The 21,229-nt window shown below is 42.1% G+C and overlaps 1 protein-coding gene across 3 annotated transcripts in view; it reads left to right on the top strand.

The window, feature by feature from the left end:
- LOC308616537 (dual specificity protein kinase CLK4) overlaps positions 1 to 21,229 on the top strand; it is a 63,737-nt gene continuing 42,508 nt past the window's right edge. The window contains exons 1-5 of one of the 3 annotated variants that reach the window (XM_081232832.1): positions 1 to 194; positions 1,250 to 1,337; positions 5,228 to 5,354; positions 6,284 to 6,379; positions 19,025 to 20,951. In XM_081232832.1, the coding sequence (XP_081088958.1) occupies positions 1,305 to 1,337; positions 5,228 to 5,354; positions 6,284 to 6,379; positions 19,025 to 20,589 (1,821 nt within the window). In that variant the 5' untranslated portion in view covers positions 1 to 194; positions 1,250 to 1,304 and the 3' untranslated portion in view covers positions 20,590 to 20,951. Of the gene's footprint in view, positions 195 to 1,249; positions 1,338 to 4,186; positions 4,211 to 5,227; positions 5,355 to 6,283; positions 6,416 to 19,024 lie in introns of those variants that run through there. The other 2 variants (XM_081232831.1, XM_081232833.1) reach the window with 2 other exon arrangements.

Raw genomic sequence — 21,229 nt, 5'->3', positions numbered from 1 at the left:
TGTCCCTGCCCCGCCCCTCCCGGAGTTACGTGGGGCGTCGGGCGTCGGGCGTTTGCCGTTGGCGTGAGCTGATTACGCGCCAGGGGTCCGCCGAGGCGGTACCGCGTGGAGTCCCCAGCGGAAGCTTCTGTCCGGCCGTGGCAGTTCCGGAGCCTCCAGCCTGTGGCCCGCGGAACCCCCGATGCTTGGGCGAGGTGAGCGGCGGGGGGTAGGCAGGATGCGGGAGGGAGGACTGGGCTTCGGGAGGTTGCGTCGCCGGGGCATGGGGCACAGGCCCAAGAGACGCGAGCCGGGCCTTTGTGGGCGCCGGCGGGCCGAGAGCTGGGCACCCCTGGCTCTGTTCGCCTTCCGCCCCCAGCCGTCCCACTGACGTGCCCCTGAACGAGACAGGTCGAGCACTTCGTCCCCATTGGCTGGACCCAGCCACCCTCCTGCTTCTTCCCGACCAGTTCCCAGCGCGCTACCTGCCCAGCGCCTGCCGGCATTTGAATTTGTTTCGGGCCGGCAGTGAACGTGAGAAAATTAATTCCTCCCCGTACCATCACCCTTGCACTCCCGAGTGACAGGCTTGTTTTACGCGAGAAGTGAGTCGCCGGCTTCCCCCAGTGGCAGAGCCAGGACTGGACCCAGGTCTTTGGTTTAATGTGCCCTTTCCTCAAGACAGCAGCCCCCTCCCCGCCATAGGAGAGCTGATGTTTTCCCTTTCCGAAGCAGCTTTCTCTAGAAATCTGGAAGTTGTTTCCTTGACAGGAGGAGGAGGAATTGGGTGGGAATGCTTGAAGTGGAGAAAAGTTGTCACATGCACGCAGGGAGGTTAGAGCAGGTGCTCTGGAGCCCGCGGTGCCTGGAACCCTGGTGCCACCCTCCCTGGCTGTGTGGACTGGGGCAAGTTGCTCCCACTCTGCCCTCAGTTTCCTGATCTATAAAATGGGGTGCTGACAGTGCCAACTGTGCTGTGGGACTCGATGATGTATTGATAGGTAGTGCCTGGCACGCGGTGAGGCTCAGGGAGTTGCTGCTACTGCTGATAGAGTCCTAGGACTTTTCCTCTGAGCCAGGGAAAGAGCTGGGCCTGGACCAGGATGACCCAGCCCTTCTCTCTGGTCCTGTCTACCCCTCGTTCCTTCTGACTTCCTTCTCTGAGGGCACTTGGCATCATTCTCAAGTGGTATAAAGGTTTCAGAGCTGCTGATTCTGAGGGGTGGAAAGCAGAAGGGGCTTCCTCCTGGTTCCCTTTTTCTTCTCTCAGATCTGGCTTCTGGAGACTTCTCCCATTCTAAGGTGAAACTGCCCAGAAAGAGGACATGGCTACTGAACAGAGGGAAGCAAGGTCTCAGGTGAGTTCATTGCCATCTCAGGTCTTAGAGACAGATGGGGTTTTTTTGTTTCTTTACCCTTAAACTGAAGTTTTCTCCCCAATACAGTCTTCGCCAGGATTTGGAGCCCGTGTCCTTCTCCCTTGGAAGAGTTGGTCCACCCTGGTGGATCGTGGATTGTGTAGGGAATGCTTGCCTCCAACCCCCGAATCCATGGCCTGTGTTTCTCTTTTTTTTTTTTTCTAATAGACACTCTTTTATTCATTAATCTCAATTCACTGTATGATTACTGAATTGATAGGTAAGACGCCACATGTCTTATACCACTTGGGGTCAGAACAGACAAACATGCGCACTTGGCAGAGTTCCTTTCTGGCCTGTCTCCTTTGCTCAGTCATGTCCCCCTTCCTACCCTTGGCCAGAATGCTTTTCTTTTTCTTTCCGCCCCTGAAAAATCCTCATGATACCTTCGCCAGGCATTTCCCAGTCCATAGTTTTTAGTTTTTTCTCCATCTTAACTTTCTGGATCATGTGCCTTGCTTCTGTCACTCTCTTGAAAACTGATGTTGACCTGCCATTTTCATCTTTATGTTGTGAGAATGAGGGTGGGACCCCATCCAGGTGAGCCACTGTGTGAACAAAGGATAGCCATGCTGGTGGGGATGTAGATGGAGAGGTCTCTTGACTCCAAGAGCAGAGAGAAGACTCCTCAGGAAGCAGCAGTGAGAGTTTCATGGGATATTGGTAGTGGAGAGGCAGTGTATACAGTGATTCCTCAGTGGGGCTTTTGAGCCAGATGGCCAGGTTTGTGCCCATCTCCTCTGTTGCTGTTAATGGGTCTTGGGCAAAAAACTCCACCTCTCTGTGCCTCAGTTTCTTACCTCTCTGTGCCTCAGTTTCTTCACCTGTAAAATGAATACAACAACTGGGCCTACCTCAAAGGGTAGATGAGAGGATCCTGGGAGTTAGTGCATGGAAAGCGTTCTTGTCAGGGCCGGGCACATAGTAGATGTTCAATATGTGGTGGTTGTGGTAGCTAAATGATATTATTCTAGTTCATGATGTCTATCTATCTACTGTTGGTAGATAGAAATGACTATACAGTGTCCTTCCTTTACTCATCCTCATCTAACAATAGTAGTTAACGTTGCTGTGGAATATCCTGAGGGCTTCACCTTTGTTCTCACTCTCATAGCGAAGCAAAAGTTATTACCCCCATTTTACACTTGAAACTGAGGCTCAACGAAGTCAGGTAACCTGAAATCAAACCCAGGTATGTCTGGCCTCTAAGTTCATGTTAGTTATCATCCAGCCTTTCCTCTGGTACATCTTTCAGAACACAGGGCAGGCCTGGCCCCCAAATTACCAGAGTTCTCTGCAATGTGATGTTGTGTATCTTTTGGACCCATGAAATGTGGTAGTGGTTGATCTTCTGAGACTGTGGCTAGGACCTGCCTCTGCATATTTGGGCTACTGTTTTCTAAGCCCTTCCCATTCCATTCCAACAGAGCCAGGCTGCTCTCTTACCCAGAATCTTCTCCATCCCTGCTTGTGAGTCCTATGTGACATTTCTCCCTAACCTCACCTGCTGCCGATATGTCAGTACTATGTGGACCTGTGTGTAAAACTCAGTGACAGGACGTTTAAGACCAGAGAGAGAATATACCCACCCAGTGCTGGGTTAAAAGAAAACTTCAGTTATCGTCTTGTCTCTGCCATTGATAAAGTATGTGACCTGGTGTCTTAACTGCCCTGGACCTTGTGTTTCTCATCTCTAAAATGAGGATTGAACGAGGAAATAGTATATGGTCCTGTCCAGCGACACTTTTCTTGTTCAAATTGTTTCATGCGTTTTTCTTGTCTGCCAGTTGGATTGTAAATTCTTTTGAGGGCAAAGATCATTTCTTGTATTCCCTGCCATATGCCAATAAATTATCTTATTATACATGCACTGCATGTTAATGTTAAAAATCTCAGAGAATAAAAAAGTAAAATCACTCTTACCCCAACATCTTGAGATAATCATGGTCATACCTTTGGTGTGCAGCCCTCAGAATAATTGTCTGTGTACCTTTATTTATTTATTATTTATTTATGTACATGTGTACATATGTATGTATGTATATTTTTATTTTATCATTTTAGCTTTTTATTTTGATAAAATATACATAAGATTAAATTTACCACTTTATCCATTTTTGAGTATATTGGCATTAAGTGCGTTCACAGTGTTGTGCTACCATCACTACTCTTTACCTCCATTGTATGGATTATCATTTATTACTTAACCCTATGAGATAGGCGTTGAGAGGCAGTTCCTTGGATTGGAATTCTACCTCTACCACTGACCAGTGATATTGTGATTTATAATACGAAATATATATTTGGTCTTTGTCCCTGTTCCTGGCACATAATTTCCAAAACCCTTGTGATTTCCTAAGTGGTTAGTAATATATGCTTTTTATCCCTGAAATTACTTCAGAGCAATGAAGGCACAATGGGTGTGTTTTGTATCCACACCAGAGTTTATGTTAATGAGGTTACTTTTGTACCCCACCTAAGGATGCGGGCGAATTGCCAGGGGAACCAACCTTGATTAAAGTGTTGGAATTTTCAGTCCTGCCCCCCAATAACCCCTCTTATCCATCTGTCACCACCCTAGGAGATGAAAGCTGAATCAGTCGCCAATGGTCAGTGATTTAATCAATCATGCCTATGTAATGAACCTCCATAAAAACCCAGAAGGGTTCAGAGTTCTTCCAGGTTGGTGAACATGTAGAGAGTCAGAGAGAATGGTGAATCCCGAGAGAGCATGGAAGCTGTGCACCCCTTCCCTGTGCCGCTCTTTCACCTGCCAGTTCCTATATCTTCTTTTATAATAAACCAGTAATCTAGTAAGTAAATGTTTTCCTGAGTTCTGTGAGCCACTCTGGCAAATTAATCAAACCTGAGGAGAGGGCTGCAGAAACCTCCAATTTATAGCCAGTCAGTCAGCAGCACAGGTTACAACCTGGACTTGTGATTGACATTTAAAGGGGGCCAGTCTTGTGGGAATCTGACACTATCTTCAGGTGTCAGAATTGAGTTTAATTGTAGGACACCCAGCTGGTGTCCCACAATTGCTTGGTGTGTGGAAAACCCCCCACATCTGGTGTCAGAAGTGAAGTAGTGTTGTATTAAGAGTAGCGGAGACATGCAGGGGGAGTGAGTTTTCCCTTCATACCAGCTGTGTGACTTGGATAAATTTCTATTTGTTTTCTCTTGTGTAAAATGGGCACAATAATAGTACCTTCTTCATAGGGTTGTTGTGAAGATAAAATAAAGATATACACTAAAGGTTAATATAAAGCTCTAAGAATAGTACTTAGCCTGAAAAAAGCATTCAATAAATTATAGCTATTTTAATTTCCATTATTACTGTCCTCAAGCTTTAGGGAGCACAGAGTGCCTTCAGTTATTTAAACTAGCTCCCTCGGTGATTATTGAGGTTGTTTCCATTTCTTTGCTGTTACTAACACCATGATAAATGTCCTTGCATGTTCATTTTTGTTCAGTGTTCATTATCAAACAAATATAGTAATTGGAGAGTTAAAGAGTATGCACATTTTAAAGCTTCTAATGTATGTTATCAAATTGCCAACAGGAAGATTATTCTAATTAACACTCCCACTAATGGCCTTAATACCTCCACACATCTCTTGTAGCAGTTAACTCAGGGCCTGGTTCATACTTCCTGCTACTCAGTATCTTATTTCTCATTGGTCAGTTGTTCATTAAACAAATGACTGGGAACCTTCAGAACCTAGAATAATATAGAAGCATTTCATGGTAGCCCGTCTACTCCCCACTGCCGCCTTTTTCACCCTGTGTGATGGGTGGTCCTGGGTGAGCTGGGATGCTTGTCTCTACAGGTGTCAGTGACGTTTGAAGATGTGGCTGTCTTCTTTACACGGGATGAGTGGAGAAACCTGGCTCCTTCTCAGAGAAACTTGTACCAAGATGTGATGCTGGAGAACTATAGTAACCTTGTCTCATTGGGTAAGGAAATTTTCCCTGTAGATACAGAATTCAGAAATTGCGATACCTCAGCATCTGATTTCCTGGATAAAAGCCCTGGGTCATTAAAAACTTTAGCTGAGTTTTGCCTTAGCACTGTGCAAACTGGATCTCCATAAATAAACCTGGAAACCTTTTTCTCCCTCGCAGGTATGGAATTGCCCCATGGATGGGACAGTCTACAGAGCTGCACATTAGAAATTCCCTCACTGCAGGCAACATTTTCCCACTATGACTGAACTATGATGTGTTTGCTCATCTCTTAACAGAGAGCATCCCTCAACCTTTTTCTTTGACCCAACACTGGCTTTTTTCAATTCTCTTTTACAGGGGTCAGCAAACTTTTTCTGTAAAGGGCCAGGGAGTAAATATTTTCAGCTTTGTGGGCCATATATAGTCTCTGTAACGTATTCCTTTTCTTTTTTTTTCAACCATTCTTTGCTCAAGGGCCATGCATAAACAGACAGTGGCCTAGATTTGGCCTATGACCCATAGTTTGCTGACTGCTGCCATCTTTCAAAGGGAGTCAGATAGTGTTTTCTCATTTTAAACAAGCTACTTGGTACATAATCCTTTCCACAGATACCTGTTACAAATATTAATTTAATCTGTACATTTAACATACATTTAACAGTATATACATATTCCCTCTTGTATAGAAAGCTATTAGCACCCTGTTAAGTCTGCATGTTTATCATACTTCACTAACATACAACTAAATGTTACATTGCCCCTTGCTTTTACCCTAACACACCCCTCACATTGTGGGGGCACAACTGGAGAATCCCACAGAAGTTCTCTGTATCATCCTTAGAGTTTTCCGCTCAGATCTCAGATACCTCTTTGTGTCAAGGCAAAATCAAGTCTTTTTTTTCTTTTTCTTTTTTTTCTTCTTTTTGGTCTATGAGCAGGACTCCCATTTTCCAAACCCGAGGTGATCTCCCTGTTGCAGCAAGGAGAAGATCCCTGGAAGGTAGAGAAAGAAAGCCCTGGAGGCTGCTCTCTAGGTGAGTGGGTGGGGAATGTCTGCAGGCAGCAGTCTGGTAAATGAGTGCATGTGCAACTCGGAGATGTTGGTCAGGGAAATTTCTGCAGGTTCTCAGTCCTCAAGAAGTTTTGGAGAAGGGATGCTAAGGCCCTGAGTCACAAGCTTCGTCTTCTTCTCTGATAATTACTGCACAGGTGAATCTCTCAGGATCTTTTCTCTTGTGATTTCCTGTTGTTTCAGAGGAGGGCTACATTGTCATGCATTCATTCAGCAAACTTAGTGCATTTAAGGAACTGCAGATAATTCATTCAGACTGAAGCTCAGGGTATATGGGAAAAGAAAGAGATGAGGAAGGAAATGAGATTAGAGAGCCAGGTGGGGGCCACACTATGAAGTGCTTTGGTACAGTTCTTAGGGATGGGAACTGTCCATGGATGACTGGAAATAATTCAAGAGCTTCAAGCAGAAGAGTTGTATGGTTGTTGATATTTTAGAAAAAATAGTCTGAGTCTCAGATGCTTTAAACGTCCTTCAGTAAAGGCTAAAGAAGCTGAGGTGGATCCCTACACTGGCACACAACACCACAGTCAGAAAGCAGCAGCACTGGTGTGGGCGGAGCTCCAAGCTACGTGAAGGACTAAAGCAAGTTACCGTGCATTATTATGACATATCGCCATTTATGTGTAAAGAAAATTACGTGGGTGTTTGTCTATATGCATTGTGTGCATGTAAGTGCCGAGAGAAAGGTCGGGGGACACCTAAGCTGGTAACTAGTTACATTTGGATTGGGATTGAGAATAGGCATTGATGAAAGGGGACTTTAGTTACATGCAATGTTATTAAAATTTTCACAGAGAATATATTCATGAGTCCTTATTACACAATTTCAATTAAATAAGAATGGTCACTTTGGAAACACTGTTGGTCCTAGATTTGAAGTGAGGAAAAACTAGAGGTGGGAACCTTCTGGAGATTATTGCCTCATGTAGGCAAGACATTACCTGGAGGAAGGCATGTGCAGTGAGTTCAGGAAAGAGGAGAGGTCCCTTCATTAAGGGTATAGGACAGGTTCGGTGTGGGATGGGTTTCATTTGAAATGTTAGTGAAATATGGGTAGAGGTCACCAGTGGACAGCTGTAGAAGGTAAACAGGGTCAGAACTCAACAGGGAGGTCAGGGAGCCATCAGTGCAAAGGTGGCATTTGAAGCCTTGAGCTGAGCAGATGAGGGAACGGAGGAGAGGACAGAGTCCCAAGAAACCTCAGTGTTTATGAGGCGGGTTAAGAAGGAAGAATCTGTGGCTGAGCCTGAGAAGAAGTCACCAGAGGAGAAAACTGGCAGATTCGGCTGTCATGGAAGTTGAGGACTGAGAGCTGTTGACTTGGGGAGGCCAGGGCTCTGGGGGAGCCAGGTTCTAAGCCTCGCTCACTGCTTTCCTGTCCCGTGATAAACAGCAGTGCAACCTTGGACAGAAGGATGCAGGTCCTGCCCTGGCGGAGCTCAGTGGAGGGGGAGGCTAATCGCACACAGGGCTGTGGAATGACAGCCTCCGGTGAGGACCTTGGGGGAAGAGCTGCAGGTGCTGTGAGAACGTGGAACAGGAGGGGTGCTGTGGGCAAGGCTTCCCGAGGAAGGGCTGGATCCCACGTTGTGAGAAGCATTCAGGCACAGGAAGAGCATGTCCGAGAGTCCAGACGAAGCCGGCGTGTGGAGACAGGAGTGGGGAGAGGGGGCCGGGACCTGAGAGCCAGGCACAGCCTCTGAGGAGTTGAAGTACCCTGGCCACGGGCCCAGGTTTATATTCTGCAAGGATCAGCCTGCAACCAATGTGGAGCCACCTGCCATAGACGTAGTAGGACTTGTCTGACGTTGCTGTTGGGTCCAGACGAGTCAGTGATGACCCCTCACAATGCGGGCCCAGCAGAAGGGCTGTGGGACAGGCTGTCTCGATCCCTAAAGCGCCCACACCTTTAGTAGAGCTCGTTCTTCCCCGTATAATGTGAGATCTTTTGAGGTGGGAACCACACTTACCTCTCCTTATATCTTTTAACTGTCACTTGGGAGAAATATTCTAATTTTGTGGGAACTGCTAGAGACCACCACAAAGTAAACAGAACGCAGGCAGCAGGAAACCAGTGGAGAGTTTAGGAGGGGCGTCAGGTGTGGACTGAGTATGGCGTGGAAGATCAAAGGAAGAGACGGAAGAATTGTTCCCTTTCCATTCGCCTCGGGAGCCTCTGATCCATGAGGAGTCCCCCTTCCTGAGTGAAGTGTTAGTTGGTTTAAACTGAATAGAAAGTATGACTGGAGTCGAAAGCTGTCCAGAGAGACCCTGAAGACACCTAGTGGTGATGTCAAGTCCTTCTCAGGGTTGGGAAGCTGTCCCTGAAGGAAAACTCTGAGTGGGTGTCTGGAGGAAGTAAGGCCATCAGAGCCAACCAGTGTGTGCGTTTCTCTTGATGGGATGAACCTCCTCTCTGGTCAAAGGAGACAGTCAGATGGGGCGTCCTAGGAGTGCTGGCATGTGGTTGTGTCTCTCCTGCACCCCTGGCAAGTCTCCCGTTTGCCTGGACTAAAGTGCCTTTGGAACAGTTTCCCTTCCAAGGGGAGCTCACTTCCCTGTGAGCTTAGGTGAAGGACCTGGATGTTCTTGGAAGTACCTTGATCATTAACTCTAGGCCAGAACCAAAAACCGACCCTTTGAACAGCCGGTGACAGAAAAGCTTATGCTTCCGGAGTAGGACTCCTAGAACCTCTAATTGCCTCCAAGTATGTTTTTAAAATATAATTTTCACTTCAAAACTCCTCACAAATAGGAAAAACAAGACGAAAAGGGAAAACAAACTGTCATCCCTGGATCTGTATGTTTCATGTTGAGAGATGGGAGGAAATGGCTCAAAGGGTACATGTCTCATCTGAGTCTCTTACTTAAGAAATGAGTCCAAAGTCTAATCACTATTCTGGCATATTATGTATATAATATATATATATATATATATATATATATATATATATATATATATATATATATATATATATATATATATATATATAATAAGAATAATGTGATTAAATCAACTTGAACGTCTCATGAGTTTGATTTACACCTAACATGAAAATATTCTTTTATTCAAAAAATTTAAAATCCAGGGATGATCTAGGTAAACAGTTACCTCCAATGAACAGGTGTTTTTCTTCCTTTGTCTTTTTCTCTTCCTTTGTTATATTTATGCAAGAATTCAGGGCAGACTGAACCTGGAAGGGTGGTCAGCTAAGGGGTTGCTTGTGGGCTGCCTTCCACTCACCGAGACTTGCTGGGGCTGCATCTGCACAGAGAGTAGGGGTCTTTTTCTAATTTGCAGAAAGGTGCTGTAGGGGTTATAGCGGCAGCCTAATGAAATAACATGCAGTGATTTTAAGGAGTGAATTTCTTACAAGGTGAAAGTTGAGCCCAAATGCTCTGTAGCCCTGTTTACTATGTTTGATTTAGTCTTGTTCTCATCCCCTGCGCTCCTCTCCTGCCACCAACATCTACTGTCCTCGTAGCTGCCAGAATGGTCTATTTAAAAGATAGATCAGGTCATCTCACTCGCATGCTCAAAACCTCTAGTGGCTTCTATCACATAGAACACAATCCAAAGCCCCCAGCGTGGCCCTCAGAGGCCTTTGTGGTCTGGCCCCAGCTACCTCTTTGCCTTCATCTCTTTCCTCTCTGCCCTTCATTGGAGAACTCTAATCACCCTGGCCTCCTTGTAGTTCATCAGGAAGGCCAAGCAGGCTCCCACCTCAGGGCCTCTGCACTTGCTTTTTCCTCTCCTGGACCATTCTTCTTCCTGATGGCCAGGAGCCCACTTGACTCACTTCCTCACACTATACAGGTTTCTGCTCAGATAGCACTTTGTCAGTTAGACACAGCTCATCCTTTGTTCTTTGTCCTCCACAGGACACAGGTCCTTTGTCCTCCACATTCTTTATCCCCTCACCATGGTTCATTTTCTCTCAGAGTACTTATTACTGCCAAAGAGTACATATTTATTTATTATCAGCTCTTCCTCTGGATTGTAAATTCCCTCATGCTGGGTTGTCTGTTTCATTTGTTCCCATGTCCCCAGTACCTAAAATAGTGCCTGGTCAGAGTCAGCTTCCAGTTAGTGAATGTATGAATGACTTGGTTAGGTAGTCGTGATGGAGACAGAAAAAAGGGAACCAGTTGCAGAGATATTTGGCAGATAAAAGCAACAGGACTTGGAGATGGTTTAGATATGGAAGATAGAGGAGATGGAGTTGTCAAGGATGCGTGCTTGGTTTGTGGTTTGTTCTGGGATGGACAGTGATATCATTCACTGAGATAGTGGTGCTAGGAGATCAGATTTGGGGGATGGTATAAATATGGTTTTGGATGACTTAAATTGTCTTTGGTTGACCCAGTTATTCAAGTGGAGATGTCAAATAGCCTGTTTGATTTGGAGTTCCACCCCTTATAATATACCCTGGGCATTAAATGTAAATTTGGGAGACCCTGTCACTAAAGATAATTGAAACAGTGGTTGAGTTTGAGTTAGCCTGTGGAGTGGATTCAGAGTACAGCAAGAGCAAGAAAGAGCCTAGGACTCAATCTTGAGGAACTCTGGCATTTCATGGCTAGGCAGAGAGAAATGAACCCGTAGGGAAGACAAGGGTAAGGTGTACTATAGAAGGAAACTCAAGAGTCTAGTGTCATTGAAGTCAAGTCTCATAAAGGATGGTATCAGTAGAGGTAGGGAAAAGGAGATGAACTTGAGACATATTTAGGTGGCAGAATAAACAAGTCTTGGTAATTGATTAGCAGAGGGAGAGGTGTGAAGGATGCCTTTTAAAGTTTTGATTCAGAACTGGTGCCAATTACAGAGACAAAAGGGTTATACAGGTTGGGGGGAGGAAATAATCATAAATTCAGTTGAGCTGTCTTTGAGACACTCAAGTTGCTGTTTTGAGCTGGGTTTTGTATAATTAGGTATGGAGAGTAGAGAAGTCTTGCCTAGAGTATGTTTATAGATGAAGCTGGCCTGTGGAAAGAGTACAGAGTGAAAAGAATCAGGGGCCTAGCACTCAACCCTATGGAACTCCAAGGATTAAAGATCAGGTAGAGGAAAATGAGCACACAAAGGAGATTGAAGCTGGTGGAACATGAGAAGAATTTGGAGGCAAGTTCAGGGTCACTGTAGCTTAGGTAGTGAGCATCTGAAGGAAAATGAGGGGTCACTATCAGATGCTGCTGAGAGGTAAGTTAGGTGGGGACTGAAGAGAGCATCTTGCCTTTGTCACATGAAGGTCATGGTTGCCTTAGAGTAGTGGTAAGGACAGAAGCCAGAATGGAGCCCATGAGGGGTGAGTGAGCAGGAGGAGATAAATATGTGTGGGATACGACAAGGTGAGATGTGACAAGGAGGCAGTAGCTGGAGAGCTCTTCTATGCAAATATAAACAAATATTTCTTGTTTTTCTCTGTCCACTCAAATTATATTATACAGCACACATTATTCTGCCCCTTTCCCTTGATATATATTGAAACTCTTTCCATGTCAGTACATAAAGAGCTTCCTCATTCTAAGGAGTAGTTCTACGGCCTTCAGCTGGCTCTCTTCTTGGCTGGCAGAAGAGGTGATTTTGGTTGTATGTGGCTTTGGATAATGTTAGCCCAGTGGGTCCAGTTTGGGCTAGAATTTTATAAATGCTATGGTTTCTAATTAGCAATATGGATATTGGTTTAAAGCTGTACCTTTATCGTGTACCCATATGATGTCCTCGTGTATTACATTTAGAGTTAATCCAACTGTCCATCAAAGGAATCTGGTTGAATAAGCTGAGGGACATTCTCATGGTGGAATTCTCACTGTAAATAAGAATGAGGAAGAACTCTGTAAATTCCATTGTGGGGTGATAATATTACTAAGTAGGGGAAAGTGCAGAACAGAACAGTGAGAGTAGGAGTTTTATCAAAGGAAGGAGGAGATACCAAGAAAGAAAAAGTGTATATTTGCTTTTATTTAAAAAAAAAATAAAGAAGCCAAAAAAAAAAGGATAAAAGCAGATGTATAAAAATGGTTACCTATAAGGTGAAGGAAGAAAAAGAAAAAGGATTGAGAGAACAAGGATAGAATGTAGAATTTTTTTAAGGTACCTTGTTTTTATAATGTTGACTTTGGAACCATAAGAATGTTTTATAGGGCTTCCCTGGTGGCGCAGTGGTTGAGAGTCCGCCTGCCGATGCAGGGGACATGGGTTCGTGCCCCGGTCCGGGAAGATACCACATGCTGCAGAGCGGCTGGGCCGTGAGCCATGGCCGCTGAGCCTGGGCGTCCGGAGCCTCTGCTCCGCAGCAGGAGAGGCCACAACAGTGAGAGGCCCATGTACCACAAAAAAAAAAAAAAATGTTTTATAAATTACAAAACAAGATTACACAAAAATGAAAAAGTGTTCCATAAATATTGAAAGCAAAATGAAACAAATGACCCTAATTGTGTTTCAGGTTGTTGGCTTAGTCACAAAGAAAAATTATCTCAAATACTTTTAAATCACAGCAGCTTGAATAAAGATCCTTAGTGATTTATATAAATATTATGATTTATAATAAGAAATATATATTTGGTACAGAGCTCCTAAAACCCTGGGAATTCCTAGGGGATGAGAGCCACAAAGGTGTCTTTGTTATGTTAATGAGGTTTCTTTTGGACCCTATCTTAGGATGGTGCCTGGTTGCCAGGACCAATCATGTGATTAGAGGTTTGAAACTTAGTACCACCCCTTGACCTCCAGGGAGGGGAGGGGGACCGGAGGTTGAATTAGTTGCCAGTGGCCAATGATTTAATCAATCGTGCCTGTATAATGAAGCCTCCATAAAAACCCAAAAGGACAGATTCAGAAAGCTTCTGGGTTGGTGAATATGTGGAGATCTGGGGAGAGTGGTGTACTTAGAGAAGGCTTAGAAATTCCATGCCCTTTCCCCATACATTGACCTGTGCGTCTCTTCCATCTGGCTGTTCCCAAGTTATATCCTCTTATAATTAACTGGTGATCTAGTAAGCAGAATGTTTCTCTGAGTTCCATGAGCCACTGTAGCAAATTAACCAAACCTAAGAAGGGGTCATGGGAACCTCTGATTTATAGCCAGTTGGTCAGAAGTACAGATGATAACCTGGGCTTGTGACTGGTGTCTGAGGGAGGCAGGGGGCAGTCTTGTAGGACTGAACCCTTAACCTGTGGGATATGATGCTATTTCCAGGTAGATAATGTCAGAGTTGAGCTGAATTGAGGACACCCAGTTGGTATCCAAGAATTGCTTATTATTGATGTGGAAACCGCCCCTCCCACCACCACCACATTGGAATTGGGTGAAGAACATGTAATTAATACCTTACAGGCAAAAATAACTTCAAACAATAATGTTGATTTTGGTGGTTATAATAAAAATATGTGGTTATGTTTACAAATAGAGTTTACAAATAGAGTTCTTTGAGAAATGTGTTCTGAAATATTATTGATGAAATGATATAATATGGAATTAGCGTACTTTAGCATATGCTAATGAAAGAGACGTAAGGGAGTTGTATTAATTTTCTCAGCCTGCTCCAACAAAGTGCCACAAACTGTGTGGCTTTAAACAACAGAAATTTATTGTCTCACAGTTTTGTGGGACGATGCTCCCTCTGAAACTCCAGGTAGAATCCTTCCTTGCCTCTCCCTACCTTCTGGATGTGGCCAGTGGTCCTTGTTCCTTGGCTTGCAGCTGCATCACTCCAGTCTCTGCTTCTCTTGTCACTTGGTGTTCCCCTGGGGTATCTTGACATGGTCTTTCTGTGCTTGCCTGTGTCCAAATTTCCCTTTTATAAAGACACCAGTCATATTAGAACCTACCCTAATCACCTCATCTCAACTTGATTGAATCTGCAAAGTTACTTAACCTTAAGTTACTTAACCTTACCAAATAAGGTTATATTCTGAGTTATTGGAAATTAGGACTTCAACATATCTTTTTTGGGTGATGCAATTCAACCCATAATAAGGTAATAGATGAAACATCATTAGTGATTGTTGATGCTGGCTTGGCAATTCATTGTACAATTCACTCTACTTTTGTACATGCTGAACATCTTCCATAATAAAAAGCTTTAAAAATCAGAATTACCAACAACAGAATTTCTAAAACAGCATTTCTCTTTTTCACCAACACAGGCATTCTGGAATACATTTACAGATGTGTAGTTCTGCCCCCATCGTGCTGTTGTGTGTAATTCTCAGCATATAGCTCCCTCAATTCTCTGACTCTAGAAAACCTTATGAGACTGCAAATGCATATGACATTTTTATAGGAATAATTTTGAATCTGACCACCTGTAGGATAAGGTGGGAAGGATATAGGTCTGGAAAGTTGGCTTGGGTTCAAAGATTTTGATGCTGCCTTTAGCCTTCACACTATCCCTCCATCTCATCTATAGCTACTCCTTTAAAATCCCATTTTAGACATTTCTTCCCCCAAATTCTGGCCACCACTTGTACGCCTTCCCAGCTTGCACTTGGTACTATCTGAGGGTAGTTTGGATGTTGTTGTAAGCTCACATTTTCATCCATTTCTGTCTTGTGTTTTTGTTGTATAAATTATCACACTTCTCCTTTTTTGTCTCTAATGCCAAACTGAGAGCTCCTTAAAGAAGTTAACTGTTTCTTTTCATTACCAGATCTGGAATGTCTTCTGGATCACATGCCTAAGATAGAGCCTGACATGTTGTAGGTGCTTTTTAAGTATTTGATGAATGAATTAAATAAGGAGCAGTCAATGTTTTTTGAAATAATAAGAGGAGTTCTATATAGTAAGAAGGTTAAATTCAGTGGGATGTAATACTAGAAAGGTGAGAAACGGGTCAGAGGATCAAATTGAAGGTCAATAGCAATAGTCACTATTGAGTAAGGAGATCCTGAACTTGGATGTATTAATGATGGTTGTTAGAGACATCTTAGTGAAGAGATTCAAGGGAATTTGATGACTGACTAGACTTGGAATGCAGGGGAGAGAAGATTCTGAGATGAAACTAAGAATTCATGGCACAGGAGCTGAAGAAGTTATGATATAATTCAGAACTTGGAAACACAAAAAGAATTTGAAAGGAATGCACTGGATTCGGATTTGGACAAGCTGAATTTGAAGAAAAATACTCAAATGAAGAGTCTAGCAGGCAGCTGGAAATACCTCTGTAAAGTGTTTTGAGGCTCAGGATAGTCATTCAGATAGGAGGTGTGGGAGTGGATGAAATCATCTAGGGAGAGAAGGTTGAAGAGAGACAGAGTTTCATAAGCACCAAGGGAGGAGAAACTAGACCTAATGACAGGAACTAGTCAGGGTGGTGGTCATTGGCAAAATCACCTGTTCTCTAAACTTCTGACCTAAGTCATAACCTTGTTCATGAGTTAGCTCAGGCCCAGGCTTGATTCTGGGAGAGAGCAAAAGTTGAACTGCACTTCAGGAGGCATATCTTAGACCTACAGAAAACTTTAAGCAGACCATAAAGAACAGTTAGGATGTCCATAATCCAGGACTCATGTCCCCTTCATTGGGAAACATGACTGTTTTAAGTTATTAGTCCCATTCTGGACTAAGGCATTGGCACTTGAAGTAGAGTTGAGGTGAGTTTCCCAGTATTGGTATGGACCCTTGTAGCTATAATTACTTCTATTAAAAAATAAAAACTCCCCATGTCCTGTTTCTCTATTCTCCTTTAAACAGAACTTTTCAAAAGCATTTCTATACTTGATGTCTCCATGTTCTCACCTCCCATTATTTCTTCTGTGCACTCCAGTAGGGCTTTCTTCCTTACTATTCCATGAAAAGCAGTTATTAAATCCCAAACAGTCTCCATCTTGGCACAATCAGGGTTAAGTTTTTAATTCTTAAATTGTTTAACAAAGTTGATCATTGCCTCCTCACTGGAGTACTTTCTTCCTTTGGCTTCTGGACCACCATATTCTTCTGCTTTTCTTCCTTTTCTTGCCCTCTAGTATTACAATGCCTAAGTAATTTTTTCAGTTCTTCAGCTTTTTTTCTTTTTTGGCTGCGTTGGGTCTTCATTGCTGCGCACGGGCTTTCTCTAGTTGCAGCAAGCATGGGTTCTTTGTTGCAGTGTGCGGACTTCTCATTGTGATGTCTTCCCTTGTTGCGGAGCACGGGCTCCAGGTGCACAGGCTCAGCAGTTGTGGATCATTACCTGGTCCATAGTAGGCAGTTAATAAATATTTGTGAATGGAAAGGATGTCTCCAGCATATGCAAAGATAACAAAATAAGAAAAAAAATGTAGTGCTCCAGAAACTGCATGTAGTTCACCATACATGGCAAGCAACCAGGGGAGGGAGATGAGTACCAAGGCGAATGAAGGCCAGATCATGAAACACCTTGTTGACCATGTTAAGTACTCTGGACCTTACTTATATACAAATCATTGAAGATAAGTTGGAGGATCTTACAGAAGTTTGCAACATGGTAAGATGTGGATTTTAGATTACTGTGGCTACAGTGTGGAGACTGAATTGACAGCAAGATTTGAGGTGGGGAGACTAGTTAGGAGTCTATGGTGGAACAGTAAAGCATGAGAAACAGAGTACCATTTAGGTACCCGAGCCCAGTGCTCAGGGCTCTAGTAAAGTTGTTGGTTGTAAAACTGCAGTCTTTACATACAGACCTAAGGCAGGGTCTCTAACTTTGCCTTATAAACTACAATCCAAAATTTTGGAATCTTGCCAACTTCCTCCCAGCTCGTGTAATAATCTGGAACCAATGACTGATGTTCACAGGGAAAGTACTCCATTTTTACCACTGCCTCCCACACTTGTGCCCAAATAATGTTATTGAAATTTGGATCACTTAAGCAAGACTTAGATGGACAAGGAAATTGAAAGATGTTGAACAGAAAATAAAAAACTCCTCTTTCTGTTACAACAAAGAGTAAAGATTAGAGAGCAAATAGGTTTTGTGATTGGCTAAGTGAAAAAGAGCTATTACACAAAATGCACATTATGGTCTCTTCCAGAAGATGTGGTTCCTAATTTAATGAGTGATGTATTGATACTTATCTATATATGTATTTTAAAATGAGTGTTATTCTCACTTGCTTGGCTTGGCAAATATCAGTGCCTTAAAAAAAATAGTAAAGATGGGTGCATATAAAATTAGTCAGAGAGGGTGTGTAGAGTGGGGGGAAAAAATCCCAAACCCTAGGGAAAGCAATTTTAAAGTGGAAATAGAAAAAGTTACCCATGAAGGAAACTGAGAAGTTAACACTGGTAGAAGAAAAGAGAAAAGCAGAATATATTATGTTCACCAAGCAGAGAGAATCTGTAAACAGGTGAGAAAGTGAATGTCAGATAAGAATCTCAAAATACAGTGAGTTGCAAAGCAGCCCTTTAAATGGTTACTCTAGCCCAGGAGAAAATGCCAAAATATATGTATACCTATTCCCCACCAGAATTTAATATTCAATGAATTGTGTCCTTACCCAACTTTAAAATTTATTGAATTTAATTCTGTTTTTTACCACCTTATCATGTTAGCCCTCTTCACCTTTTTATGTTTATTCCTGTCTTATTGATCTTTGACTGTTTCCTATGCTGCTTGCATAGCATCTCCTGCTTGATAAATGAGCAAGGCTGCTTTCTTATCTTGCAACTTTTGGCTTCATGCCTACCTGTTGGCACCTCTGTAGATTACTTCAGTAATTACTTCCTGTTTGAATTGGCTCTGAAACCGTCCCACTGCTTGTATAATGTACTGTCCTGGAAGGCAACTTCTCAAACAAGTGCTTGAATCCTGTGTGTGTGTGTGTCTGTGTGTGTGTGTCTGTGTGTGTGTCTGTGTGTGTGTGTGTGTATGAAATTAATATATAAGTAATTGAGATTATTTGACATTGTTCAAATTAGGTATATATAAGTTATTAAGGAAGGTTAACAAAACAAACATTTTGTGTATAATTCAAATGCCATTAGGAGGATCTGTAGGTTAATAGGGCATGCTAATCTGCTTGCAGAGAACATTAGGGTAGAAAAGGAAAGTGAAAATATTTAGATATAGATAAATATAATTACATATATATAATATATATATATATTTTTTAACACTGTGGTGAGTGCCTATAATAAGAGGAATGCACTATGGAAACTCACAGTCAAGAAGGGACTCAGAGTTAACTTTTGAACTGAATCTGAAGGATACAAAGGAATTTGGCATGAGGGAAAAGGGATGAAGACTTTCCAGATTAGGAATGATTACACAAAGAAGAAAAATGTCATGAAGATAATTTAGGATTCTATCATGGGCTTTGGACTCTGATCCCAGGCTGCCTTTTCCAATTCATGGCTCCCCTTTGAATCCCTCTTCTCCATTTTCCATTAGCCAATTCTTCTGATCACTCTTACACTCACCCTCTTTAAATGGGTTTGTTTAATCTTTTCTCCACCCTGTTGTTCTCAACTCCTGTTGATTGTTTCTCTGTACCGCTTAAATCTCCTAAGTTTTTCTTCTTACTGTTTTTGGCCATATACCAAGACCTTATTTAAATACCATCAATATTCAGTCTATACATTTAGTCTCAGTAGCCAAATGCTGTATCACATGAAACATCTTCAGTTTTTTCTTTCCCTTCCAGATTGGAAGAACAGTTATAAAACCACAAAGTCAACTCAAACACAAGGTTCTTCATTTCAGGAGCTGATAACGAAAAGATCCAAAAGGAATGGACCCTGGGGCTTCAAATTAGAAAACCCCTGCAAATATGAAGACAGATTGGAGAAAAAGCAGAAGAAAAAAGAAAGTGTTCAGATAGTTTCAGTCACTCACAAAAAAATCCTCACTGTAGAAAGAAAACATAAAAATACTGAATTTGGCCAAAACTTCAGCCCAAAGTCAGTCCTTGTTAGGCAACAGATGGTTCCCAGAGAAAAAAACCCACCAAAATGTGAAATACAAGGAAACAGCTTCAAACAGAATTCCAGTTTACTTAATCAACAAAAAATCAACACAGCCGGGAAACGTTATAAATGTAGTATGTGTGAGAAAACCTTCATTAATACTTCATCCCTTCGTAAACATGAGAAAAACCATAGTGGAGAGAAATTATTTAAATGTAAAGACTGTTCGAAAGCCTTTAACCAAAGTTCAGCTCTTATTCAACATCAAATAACTCATACTGGAGAGAAACCCTATGTATGTAAAGAATGTGGGAAAGCCTTCACTCTCAGTACATCCCTTTATAAACACCTAAGAACACACACTGTGGAGAAATCCTATAGATGTAAAGAATGTGGTAAATCCTTCAGCAGAAGGTCAGGCCTTTTTATACATCAAAAAATCCATGTTGGAGAAAACCTCTATAAATATAATCCAGGTAGAAAGGCATCTAGTTGCAACACATCCCTTCCTGGATGTCAGAGAATGAATTCCAGAAAGAAGTCCTATTTATGTAATGAATGTGGCAATACCTTTAAGTCTAGTTCATCCCTTCGTTATCATCAGAGGATACACACAGGAGAGAAACCTTTTAAATGTAGTGAATGTGGGAGAGCCTTCAGTCAGAGTGCATCTCTTATTCAACATGAAAGAATTCACACTGGAGAAAAGCCTTATAGATGTAATGAATGTGGAAAAGGTTTCACTTCTATTTCACGACTTAACAGACACCGAATAATTCATACTGGTGAGAAGTTTTATAATTGTAATGAATGTGGTAAAGCCTTAAGTTCCCACTCAACACTTATTATTCATGAAAGAATTCATACTGGAGAGAAACCATGTAAATGTAAAGTGTGTGGGAAAGCCTTCAGACAAAGTTCAGCTCTCATTCAACATCAGAGAATGCATACTGGAGAAAGACCCTATAAATGTAATGAGTGTGGGAAAACATTCAGGTGTAACTCATCCCTTAGTAATCATCAGAGAATTCACACAGGAGAGAAACCATATCGATGTGAAGAATGTGGGATATCTTTTGGCCAAAGTTCAGCTCTTATTCAACATCGAAGGATTCATACAGGAGAGAAACCCTTCAAATGTAATACATGTGGGAAAACTTTTAGACAAAGCTCATCACGTATTGCCCATCAGAGAATTCATACTGGAGAGAAACCCTATGAATGTAATACATGTGGGAAACTTTTCAATCACAGGTCATCTCTTACTAATCATTATAAAATTCATATTGAAGAGAACCCCTAGAAAGTAGGTTTGCATGTGTGAAATTCTGAAAGCAAAGCATCAGAATACATGAAAGTGATGTAATAAATGTAATGGATATGAAAAGCCGTTCTATGATTTAGTCATCAAATAATAAATTCCAAGGATAAACCTATGTAATAGATAATGAGAAAAGTGGAAATTGTTCAGTCCTATCAGACACTTTATAATAACCTAAAATGAATAATTCTTGACTGGAGACATTGACTTCGGGCATTTGTAGAATAATTGTTTTCTCTACAGCATCGCATGCTGCATATCATATGTAATTGTTATAAACATCTGGGTGATGAGGGGAAGTGTGCACTGGATTTCCTGTTAAACTGTAAACTTAATACTTTTTTTATATAACTGACATTGTAATAGTATATAAAAGATGTGGTCAAAGAAATTATACATTTTTAGAGAAAAGGACCAAATGAAAGGTAAAAATGAATTGTAAACTACCTCTCACTTTCTGGGGTTTGTCCTTTTCCTGACTTGATGTCAAACTTTGTGCATGGATTTTATTTAAAAGTAGAAATAAAAGTCTGTTCTCTTCCTTTGTTCTAGTAATTGCTGTGAATTGGAAATTTTCTACACAATTTTTAATTCTGTTCTCAGAATTACTTTTTTTGCTCTG

The sequence above is a fragment of the Mesoplodon bidens genome (assembly GCF_964165515.1).
Source record: "Mesoplodon bidens genome assembly, chromosome: 4".
Classification (NCBI taxonomy): domain Eukaryota; kingdom Metazoa; phylum Chordata; class Mammalia; order Artiodactyla; family Ziphiidae; genus Mesoplodon; species Mesoplodon bidens.
The sequence above is the reverse complement of the archived record's forward strand: the minus strand, read 5'-3'. Positions and strand labels throughout refer to the sequence as shown.